This window comes from Phalacrocorax carbo, chromosome 14, assembly GCF_963921805.1.
Source record: "Phalacrocorax carbo chromosome 14, bPhaCar2.1, whole genome shotgun sequence".
Lineage (NCBI taxonomy): Eukaryota > Metazoa > Chordata > Aves > Suliformes > Phalacrocoracidae > Phalacrocorax > Phalacrocorax carbo.
The window spans coordinates 17880065-17891906 of NC_087526.1; the positions used below are offsets into that span (position 1 = coordinate 17880065).

The 11842-nt window shown below is 39.7% G+C and overlaps 1 protein-coding gene across 1 annotated transcript in view; it reads left to right on the forward strand.

Annotated features, from left to right (window-relative positions):
- Positions 1–11339, forward strand: part of LOC104040980 (ubiquinol-cytochrome-c reductase complex assembly factor 1) — a 44922-nt gene extending 33583 nt beyond the window's left edge. Inside the window, exons 8-10 of the mRNA XM_064465126.1 lie at positions 6665–6742; positions 8148–8261; positions 10993–11339. Coding sequence (XP_064321196.1) covers positions 6665–6742; positions 8148–8261; positions 10993–11127 — 327 coding nt within the window. The 3' untranslated portion in view covers positions 11128–11339. The remainder of the gene's footprint in view (positions 1–6664; positions 6743–8147; positions 8262–10992) is intronic.
- Positions 11340–11842: the final 503 nt, after the last annotated feature.

Consider the following 11842-nt stretch of genomic DNA (forward strand, 5'->3'; position numbering starts at 1 on the left):
TTATACTTACCTGGTTCTGCTGAAATACTTCTCAAAATGGATGCCACCTTTCATGGCTCTGCAGCCCTATTACATGTTATCTAATAAATTTCATTTAGTTTAGTATTTTATGATCCCTGGGGTTTTGTTGCTCTTGACTTTTATTAAGTTATCTTAAGTCTCTTTCTATGGGAAGATCATATCACATGGAATATGACGGACTTTCAGAATTCTGAGTGCCATGAGGAGGTGATGAAGCAATGTGTATTCACTGTCTCATCCAGTGAAAAAACTGGCCCACCAGATGGAACTAGCAGGAGCCAGCTTCAGAAGAAGCAAGAGGTGGTGTTTCTCATCACGGGCAGTAGATCAGCACTTCTTGCTGAAGCATGTTGTGGATGCAGAAAGTTTACTGGACAAGTTCCTTGACATAAAGACTCTTGAAGGTTACTGTATAAACAGGTGTCAGGGGTTAAGAATTGTCCTGAGCTGAAACTGGTTGGGAGAATACTTGGAGGGATCATATATCAGCTGTAGTCTTCTTTCTTTTCTCGTTGTATCTGGCTACTGCTGAAGGCAAGATGCCATTTTAGGCGGCCCCTTGGTCTGATCCAGGACAGTGTTTCTTGCGTGTGACTTTTTCTGACAGTTAATGAGGCTTGTGTCAGTAAAGAGACCAGGTTTTACAAGATCTCTGTAAGTCCTCATGGTGAATATCTACCTTAAGTTATTTATTGACCTTTACTACTGTCTTTTCCAAGTGACTCTTTTAAACTTGGTTATGTAACTTCCTTTCAGTTTATCAGACTGAATTCTTGATTCTGGTGTGTTCAGAAACATGTTCGTGGTCAGTTTTAGGCTTTTAGCAAGTAGTTTTTTTAAAAGAGGCAGCACAGAAAAAACCCTTTGCAGCTGCTCACCTTACAGAGAATCAGCACAACTGGGCAGAGGACACAGCAGTTTGACCTCTTTTCCCTGATCTTTCTCCTGAGAGGTTGTCCATGTGCTCTGCCAGCCACGTGCTACAGAGGAAAAGGAATTCTGAGTAAGACCCCGTAATACAGTTAGGTTTGTAGTGTGATCTATTCCCCATCTTTAGCTGTTACCATGGCAGAGTTTTGAAATTAATAGAGTGCAAGATAGAAACATACCTTATTTTCTTGATCCTAGACAGCTAGGTGTGACCATCTGGTTTTGCTGAAATATGTAGGTAATGTATAACTTTTTTATGTCTGCTTGAAATAAACTTGCTCTAAGGAGTGTTATTGATGGTTATGCAATTGTTACGAAGGTAGCAGAGCGTGCAAAAGTAATTTTCCATTAACGTGTTGTTTTTATGGATCGGAGATTTTGGCAGGAACTAGTTCTAATACGATCTAACATGTAGCTTTTGTCCAGGTTAATACAGTATTGAAGTAGGTTGTCACTGAACATTGAAGAAGGCTTTAAAGACTATTCTCTGAAGTTAACAATCTACCAAGGTGCATTACAAAATTACTTTTAATTAGAAAATTAGAGAATTCGTCAGAAAAGTTAATATTTTAAAGTATATGGGTGCTCACAGCTGTAGCTAATTACAGGCCAGTAAGCTTGTTTGCAAAGTAACAGAGTAGTTAATAAAAAAATGAAGATTGGAAAAATAATTCCTGCAATATCTTTGGCATTTCACAACTATGTGAGATTGCCTGAAGGAACTGGCCTTTTTGGCCCCTTGCTAGAGACATTTTTAATCTGTTTTATTAATTTAATCTTTTTGATCCTAGCTACAGGCTCAGTAATTCTCAAAATTACAGTCCTACAAGTAATAGTTATGTTATTGGAGGAAATAAAAGGGCTGTGTGCAGGTTTTCCCATTTAATGTCATGTGCATTTATTAAAAGGGCAGCAAACACTTAAGAAGTCCATATATAACTATATGTGGTTATATATTATTTATAACTAATGTAACATAAAGTCATTCCTTCTAAATGCAACTTGAGAGAAGGTGCATTAAAAAGTCTAAATGTTTGAGGAGTGACATTTTTTTATCATGAAAGATTTGTCCTGTATCTCCTTCGTGAACTCCTGCCAATACTGAATGCTCCAGTAATCAGAAGTGCCAACAGGGGTCGATTGATGTTTACGGCAGTGTGGCTAACAGGAGTCCCCAGAGTATACTCAGCCATAACAACAAAAGTGTACTCATACCTGTGTAACTTGTTTTACACAAGAGATGGATTAATTTTTACTGTATCAGCATAAAACACTACTTTGCTATTACAACTTTGACCACTCCAGGATTGCGCTAATGTAGTAGCCTATCAGTGCATCTAGTGTAAACATTACCTTAAAGAGCCTAATCTTAGTTTGTAAAGATGAGTGTGCTGACACATCTACTGTGTACAGGTTACAGGAGCAACTACATTTTACAGAAGAGGCTTTTTATGCTAGCAGGAATGGTATAATGAGAATGAGTGGGTGGAAACTTGAGCCAGAAAATTGGAATATGAAATGAGATACACATGTTCAACTGGGAGGATGATATGCTTTAGCCAAACAAAACTTACTGAGCTTTGTACAGAGGGAACTCAGGGAAACGTAATGTTCTGTGATATGCAGAGGGTCAGGTACTGTGATCTAATAATTTCTTCTGGCTGAAATCTCTTCATAAAAAAAATCTAGTTCAGCCATAACTTATGGCTTAAAGAGAGGAACTGCTGCATGATATTCAATGACTAGCACTTGTACAAGGTACAGTTAGAAGTGTCCCTTCTGGCTTTACAGTCTATGGATGGATTAATGCGTTAAAGTAGCTGAAGGGTGCAACACAGACTGGCAAAAGCTGTAAAAGAAAAGAAACTCTTCTCAAAGTGCTTTCAGATAGTGTAGCCTGTGGGCATCATAGCTACGTCTACACTAGCGTTTAGTGTGGCCTGACGGGAAGACGTTTGTCGAGTGAAACAGTTGATGATCCAGCATCCCTGCTCCACAGGGATTATCTTTACCTTGTGCTGGTTCTAGGCTGGTCGTGTGGGCTGAATGCCTCTTAGCAGGTAGAGCGTATTAGAGAGTATCTTCCAGTCTGTGTGCTGAGACTTCTCTGCAGTGTAAACCAAAGCGTGGTTAGTGGGGGTGAGGAGGAGATTCATTATGAAGGAACGCTCTAGATCCAACAGAAGACATTAATATGGACTGATCCTGTAGCAGCTTTCACTTTAAACACTGTGCCCATACATAACATATGTTCATACGTGTCCAGCATATACAATAAAGCAGTGTGCTTTTACTTCCCTAGAAATTTTGTTAGAATACAAAACCATAACTGAGACTTGATGTTGTAAATTGTCTGATATAGCAGTAAGCCTCACCAGTTGGCTGTTGAGTGATACGTATTGAACTTGTGGAGGCTGAAGATGAGGTTTCTTACTGCAGTACAACAATGAAAATGCAGTAGTTGTATGCTGTAGTCATCTTGCAGGCAGAATGTGGGATGATGGCGTCTTTCAATGGAAAGTTGTGACATGTAGTAGGAAGATACGTTAGCTGTACGTTTCTTTTTATTGTGTGTCTTGTAAATCTGAGAGATGTACCAAAAATGGATTCCTTGTTTTGAACTAATACAGTTCTGTGTGTCAATTTAGGCAATGGTATATAAATTTATTCTGGTGACAGCTCTGCACAATGGGTTGTTCCAAAGGAGGCAAAGGGGCTAAGTCCCTAGAAGAGCTCCAGATGTTACTGATCTTTTAATTTTTGTTAGTAATTACTCACTTGGAATTGTCTAGCAGTTTTTCTCCTTAACAATAAACCATGTCAGCAGAATCATGACCAACCAGATCATGAAAATTGCCAGTGGTAAGAACATGCACAAGCTTGAAAAGAGGAAGCATTTCCAACAAAGACTGATTTGGATTTACTAATTTTTCTTGGTTTGTAAAGGTGGATTTTTTTCTTACAGTGTTTATACTTAACCCATGCTGGTTGTATTCTTTAGAAATGGCAATATTCCTTTAAATGTAATTTTATTGCCTAATACACCGCTCCATCCCCCAAAGTAATATTTTATATTTTAAACTGTTTGTCTTTTAAGATGTATTTATTGGCATGTTTGTTTAACTTGGTATCTCCTTCATCAATCTATTTCTTGCTAACTTAAAGTTGCTGTTCTTTGTTTTTAGTATAGAAAGCTGCTTCCCTAGGGATGTATAGTCCAGGACTTGTCTCTGTAATGGGACTATTTGTTTTCTTTGCCCCTTGCAGTTGCCTGCTGTAACATTTGTAGTATGTGTTAAGTAATCCTTGAGGTAACATTTTTATTATGTCATAAAAAGTGCGTGGCAAATATATAATAACTCATGGAATTTGTTTGTTTAAAATGGAAGGATAATTTATTGAGTGTGTTACATGAGACCTGCTCCCCCTTATTAGAGCTGTAGAAGTGCAGCTTATTTAGAAGTATGTTCTATTGAGAAAAACCACGATATCTGACATCTATAGAAAGTTTGAGCATGGTTGGGTAGAAATGACATCATAGTTTATGCACTCAATAAAAATTTAATTAAGTCATTATAGAAGTTGCAGTCATCATTTAACTCTCTGATTTCTTATGTTTAGTTCTTTTTTTTAAACATTCAGTAATAACCAGTCTCCAAATCTTGATAGCCTATAAAATATCTGCATTAATTTTAATAGTTTATATTAATGGAAAAATATGACTAACTGACATAAAAGGAATTTTCCTTGTGTTTGCATTATATGCATTTCTATAAAAATCAACAGATGAAAAAAGACGACTATTTGAACTGGAGGTTTGCTAGACTGGCAAAAACTAATTAATATTTTGATAGAAAAGCTGTTGCATAATTACCAAGGTGAGTACTCTTAAGTATACTAAGAAAATATTCAGGACATGTGGTTTGCACTGTCGTAAGTATTAAGATTTCAGACGTGAGTTTTCACCGCTTTTCTTTAGCCTTGTGATAAGGTGTACATCAAAGGCAGCAGTGCTTATTCCACAGTAGAACTGATGTCCTACCCTGTATTCCTGTTTGCCGCTGCTTTTTTGTAAAACCTGTCTCCCAGATGCAGTCTCATACATAAGTGTTCTGCTAGCGTGCAAGTATGAAGATAATTATCCTTGGTTGTATGAAAGATCTGTAGAAAATCACAGAATCACACACAGAATGCCAGGTTGGAAGGGACCTCAGGGATCATCTAGTCCAACCTTTCTGGGAAGAGCCCAGTCTAGACAAGATGGCCCAGCACCCTGTCCAGGTGACTCTTAAAGGTGTCCAACGTGGCCGAGCCAACCCCTTCCCTGGGGAGATTATTCCAACGGTGACTGTCCTCAGTGTGAAAGATTTCCCTCTGGTGTCCCATCGGAATCTCCCCAAGAGCAACTTGTGTCCATCCCCCTTGTCCTCTCCATGGGGCTCCGTGTAAAAAGGGAGTCTCCATCTTCTTTGTTGCTACCCCTCAAGTACTGGTACGTGGGGATGAGATCCCCTCTGAGCCTCTTTTTCTCAAGGCTGAACAAACCCAGCTCTCCCAGCCTATCCTGGTATGGCAGCTTCCCAGTCCTCTGATCATCCTGGTGGCCCTTCTCTGGACCCCTTCCAGCCTGTCCACGTCCTTTTTGTATAGCGAGAACCAGAACTGGACACAGCGCTCCAGGGGTGGCCTGACAAGCGCTGAGAAATGCTTAGTATTTCTGATCTCTCATGAGAGCCAATACAAAGCAGCAGCTTTACCAACTGCTTAGCCCTCAGGAGAGGAGCTGTTTATTGAATCCTTTTGTTGATAAAGGAAAGAAGTACAGGCAAAAGGAATAGACAGCTCATATGAGGGAGATGCACATGAGGTACTTCAGCCATCACTCTTGACTTAGCAGTTGCTCTCTTTTGGTTCCATCTTAAGCTCACATAGGGTCAGTTCTGCAAGCCAGTCAGTGGCTTAGGCCAAACCAGCAAATATTTAAGCAACTGTTAAATTTAGTTAAAAGTCAGTGTGGAACTTGGACTGAGTCAAGCTTACAGTATAGGGGGAAGTAGCTGGATCATCACAAACTCTGAAAGAAATATAGTCATACTCAAAAACTACTAAGTCTGAGCTGCTAGTGAGGTGCTGTAGAAGCAGAATTCATGCAATTCCTGAATGAGAGAGTCAATATTGACAAGTAAGTTAGGAGTAGTGATAGGGATGGTGCCTCTGTCTTTAGCGCTACAGTACTTTTACTGTAACAGCATGTGTATGCTTTAGAAAAAAATGTTGAAAAACCTCTGAGATTCTGAAAGACCTGTGTGAATGAATCATGGTCTGGAAAATCTGCTTAATGGTTAAAATACAGAGGAGTTTTCATTATCTTAGCCTATGCTGCCACTGAAAGGACAGCCTTGCCTTCACTCTTTCCCCAGCTGCATTTTCTCTGCACTCATGTAACTATATGTCAGTGCTGTTGGCTGAGGATTTTTCTGCCGTTCATATGTTCTGCGTTATGCTGACTTTCATTTTTGTACAGAATTAACAGAGCTTTATTGCATGTTGTTCTAAAATGTTTGGCTGCACTAACATGGTTACTTACAGCCAAATCCTGACCTATGTGGGCCAAGGCACTGTTTCTTCTTTCCCTACTCAGTGCAACTGATAATATTTTCTCATCACCTCCTCTTTAGAGCCTATAAAGATGGTTTTCTGGTTTATTTTTCAGATCAATTCAGTTGTTCTGAAGGAAGATTTGAGAAGTATGGTAGAAAATTTCTATGCAGCTCTATTTGGATATGATGAGGTAAGAAGGATTTTTTTCAGAGCATGTGCAAGAACAAATAGACCATCTAATTCATGAATGCAGAATACTCCAGATAGGTAAAACATTTGCCACACATACCTTTGGAGAAATGTTACGTTATGGATGCAGGCATCTTAGTTATTGCGATCATCTTATGCCTTGAATTAAAGTGCGTTAAGAAAAAAGGAAGCACACAGCATATTGATTTAAACCATGGGACATGGAAGGAGGGGTGTCCTTTGTACTGCTTCACCATCACTGCTTGACCATCAATAAATAATTTTCTCCCTCTCAATCCCATTGTACTCAGCTATACTTTGAAAACAAAGAGAGTATTTATAGGGAATTTATGCGAGAGGATATTTACAGGAAGTATCTAATAATATGGGAGGCAAAAACACTGCTCTGCACAAGCGTCTGCAGGACTTTCAAGAAGAAAATCCAATTACATAATCTCTTTTAGTAGTTATGTTTTTTGCTCTAGTGGGTGTTGCTCTTCAGATGCTCTTATTCACATGGTGATACTGTGTTTTGCACGGTGATTTGCATTATTAATATCTTGTAAATGTAAACTTCATAGAGTTACGGACAGTGTTATGCATGCAAGTCTTTAATCTAGTTCTAAGTAGAGCCAGAATGTGTCTGCCTATTTTTTTTTTTTCCCCTCCTCATTTTTGTTGACACTCTTTTTAGAAACAAAGTGTCTAGTTAAATTACAGACAAATGTTGACCTTTTTTATTTTTAACGGAATATTTTAAAGTCCTCTCTTGCCTTGTTATGAGACTGGTGATAATACCACATAATCTAAAAGGACAATAAAAACGGGAAAGAATTTAGACAAAAAGCACTCATGGATGTGATTCTTGTATAAGCCAAATTTTAATATTAGATTTAATTGGAAAAATGTAGATAGTTCTTGATGATGACTTCTCTATTTCTCATTTAGAGTGAGAAATAGAAAAGCAAAGCAAAATAGCAAAGTCCTGACTACATTTCTGCAAAATTGTATTAAATATCCTTTAATTTTTTTTTTCCAAGTGTCATGGGCTTCACAGAATTCTGTGAGGTGGTTCTGTCTTCTCTCTAAGGCCAAAATTTTTATGGTAAAGATCTCTTAACATAGAAATGCAATTATTGGCTCCCCTATTAGGAATACCCTGAGCCAGACTTTTTCCAAATTAACTTGCCAGAATATTTGTTCCAGGCTGCTTTGTAAATTAATTTAAGGCCAGGGTTGTTTTTCCATTCTGGGAAACAGGGATGTTAATACCTGTTCATATGCACAGTCCATAGCAGCTGCGGGCTTTGAGACTGCTAATATTGTCAGTTGCCGAGTAACGTGGTTGTCTTGTGTCCAGACCCTCTTCACATGCAGTTTTTAATTCCCTTCTGTACTTCCTTTAGGGAATCTTGTCTGATGATCATGTTCTGGCAGCAGCTCTTTGGAGAAACCTTTTTAACAGGAGCTGTGACGACCCTCGGCACCTGGAGTTACTTGTAGAATATGTGCGCAAACAGGTACATTACAGCTCATAGTGTTACTTCTCTTCATTCTCTTGTTTAGAATATTACAATATTTATTGCTTGCATGCAGTGTAGCTCAGATCTCCTCATAAATATAACTGATTTTTATATTCAGTGATAATTTTTAAGGAGAAAAAGGTAAAAATATAAAAACGGGCTGGTATGTATTGTAGTTTAAAAAATGGCTGCAGAGAAATTCACGGAATATTGAAAGCAACCCAGCTCATCTTTTTCTGGACCTATGCTGTGGAGGGGCTCGACAAAACGTCAGAAGTGGGCTGCAACTTGTAGAATTATAATCGATGTTGCAAAGTTGGGATCCGCTTCATAATGAAATAACACACAGAGCTTGAAAGTCTCCCAAAGATCTTTGTGGGAAAGAAGTAAAAGGTTTTATTTTCCAGAATGATTTTTGGTTTTCAGTTATTACCTGGAGGAAAAAATATTAAGTAGTGTTTGTCCTCTAAACCCTTCGGGGGTTTGTGAATCAGGTTTCTAGTAAATGTTGGTGGGATGTAGTCCAGGTGGCTACCAGACAGAAAACGGATGAGGAAGATTGTAGAGGAAGAGTGTAGGCTGTTGGACAGGGAATTGAAGACTAGAACCTCCACAACAGCATTCTCTAGTGTTCCCAATGCTATATTCAGAACCAGATAGAGATTTGGAAACACAGTATTTCAGTGTGTGTCTGAGAAAAGGGTATGGGAAGTAAAGGGCTGTACTTTGTAAGGGACTGAGGACACTTCTGGAGTGCTGGAGAACTTCTCAGGAGGGACAGACAATTTAATGCTTAAGGTTGCTGATGGTTAACATCACCGAGGCTGTAGGAGAGTTTAAAACTGAAGATGGTCAGGGAGCAAACACATAAAACTGTAATTTGGGACAATTTGCTGCCAAGTGGGGAATTTGTTGCACTTCTGTATATTCAAGAAAAGGATAGGACAGAAGGTATCAGCAGTTGAATAGGAAACAGTGATCAGAGATAAATGTGTCACATTGGGGAAAAATCAGCACAGCTTCTGTGAAGGCAGGTCATTCCTGCAGACAGCTCTGAAGTAGTGCACTTGAGAAAAACAGTCCCAGCTTTACATCTATAGTGAAGAGCTCTAAGTTGGCTGTGACCACACAGGAATGAGCCCTTGAGATTATAAGTGTATTATCAAAATGTCAGCTCAGCACTCTGTAGTGTTTAAAAAAAGTAAAACAAATGCTCGGAACTACTAAGGAAGGAATAGAGAATAAAATAGTGTTGTCATGCTACTTTTTAAATCCATGGTACCCTTGTGATCTTGAATAACGTGTATGGTTTGGGTTCTGACTATCAAGATAAAAACTGAACTGAAGAAGGCTCAGAGAAGAGCAGTAAGGATGTCATGAAACAGCTCCTTTACTAGCAATGAGTAGGGTCCCCTGCCTGAAAAAACAGCTGAGAAAGAATATGAGACAGCTCTGGGAAATCTTGAAGGCATACGAAAGGTGAACAAGGAAAGGCTGATCACTGACAGAGCGTGGGGACAAAACGTTGCCACAGGTTGTTTGGAATGCACAGCTGCACACTGGCAAGTTTTATAGAATAGAAGTCTGTCCAGGGCTATTAAATCCAAAACAACCACTTCAGGCTCAAAATCCTTGAGCTAACAGATTTTGAGAGGGAGAGAAAATAAACAAGGAAAATAACAATTGTATGCATGCATTGTACTTAAGTCCTCCTGGGGAGTCTGCTGTTGATGGCTGTCAGAAACAGGGTACTGTGGGTGGTTCTTTGGTCTGACGCTCTGTGGCCACTGGTGTATTGTTTCCTCTGTTGAGAAACTCCTTGTCAAATATCTTTTGTTTCAGTAAGCATTGTGTACAAGGCCTTTCTCACAATTTCTTGCTGATCCTGTCTTTAACAGCGGCTATTAGTGGATGCCAGAAAAGAATATAGTAACAGGGCAAGCACGTGTACTATTTCCCTGGTCAACTCTCCTGGCAATCTGCTTTCACAGACTTCCTGAGCCAGAGCTGGTGTTTTTGTCTTTTACTGACCCTTGATGGGCTTTCTTAGTTGTTTTTTTTTTCCTCCCTTCTCCATCCTCCTCGACTCTCTCCCCACCCACCCACCCCTTTACAGTGTCCTGTGGCAGCAAGTTAACCCTATGTTGTGTGATAAGGGGATTTTTTATTTTGCTTACATTGCATGTTAAAATTTTATTTGATCCCAAGTATTTCTTGTATTGTGAGAATGAGTGTTCATTCCATGTTCATCTCCTCCAGCTCATGTGCTTTTAGAATATAAATCTCAGGCGTTCCCTGCTGGTCAGGCTTTTTGTCTATAGTGAAAAGCCTTGGACTGTGTGAAACCACTTTTATGAGAGCACTCCAGGTAGATGATGGGTACTAGCAGTGTGTAATCTGATGTAACTGCCGGGAAGATAAAATGACTCATGTTAGCTTGGTGTGGCTCTTCTTTGTCCTGTTGCTAAACTCTCAGAGGAAGCATTTGCTAAGGTGTTAGTAGAAGACCTTATGCAGTTAACTCCAGTGGATCTGCAGATACTTATCTTGTAGCCTTTCTATGACGTTTAAGCAGTCATAAATTATTTTTTGAGGTCTACCTCACACAAACGGCAACGTATGCTAAAACCTCCCTGTTCTGCTTTCTTTCTGGAAAGCAATGTGTTTGCATAGCTCTTGAACTTGAATGGGTGGTGGGACACCTTTCACTAATGCCCTGTCCTTGCAGGTGCAGCACCTGGACGCGCTGAACGGGGAGGACCTGCTGCTGACGGGTGAGGTGAGCTGGCGGCCATTGGTGGAGAGCAACGCCCACAGCATCCTCAAGCCCCTTTCCCCTGTTTACAATGACGAAGGACTCTGAGAGCACCGGTGCCTGACACTTCTATCAATTTGTCAGATGAGCTTGGGAAGCATGCCTGAAATTGAACTGGGCTGAAGCTGTGGGGTCAGGAAGGAAAATCTGCTGTTGAAAAGAAAATATTTTGTTAGATAACCTATACGTGGTGACACGGTTGCAAATTGGACAGCCATACGCTTCTGAATACTCACCCACAAATAAATGCTAGTTTGAGAGCCTCTGTCCCTTTTATGGCACTGAGTGGTCCTTGCTGACAAATTGAAAGACTTGCCTTCTCTCTTTAGGAAACCAGATATTTTACCATGACTTAGAGTTCTCTCAAGAAGACATTTCTGTTATTTGCCTTTTTTGGAGAGCTGCTACATATAGACACAATGGTGTTCCTCTGCCACTGAATGGTTGCGAATGCAAATCTGAGCTTTGCATATTAGATGTTAATGTATTTTAAAAGCCTGATATCAAGATGGAATGGTCCATTTTTTGCTTTAGTGGAGTTAAGAATTGCTTTAGCAGATTCGTAAGGGTTTTCTGTGAAAATCTTTTTTTAGGAACTCTCTGCTGTGTTGCACAAGGGTAGGAGGGTGCAAAGAATAATGGAGAGTCTCTAGTAATCCTCTATGAATCTGGCCGTCGCAATGAGGATAAACTCCAAAATTTGGCTGGGCTGTCACTAAAAGCAGCCTCGGAGTACCTGGTGTTTCAGTCTGCCTTGCTGATA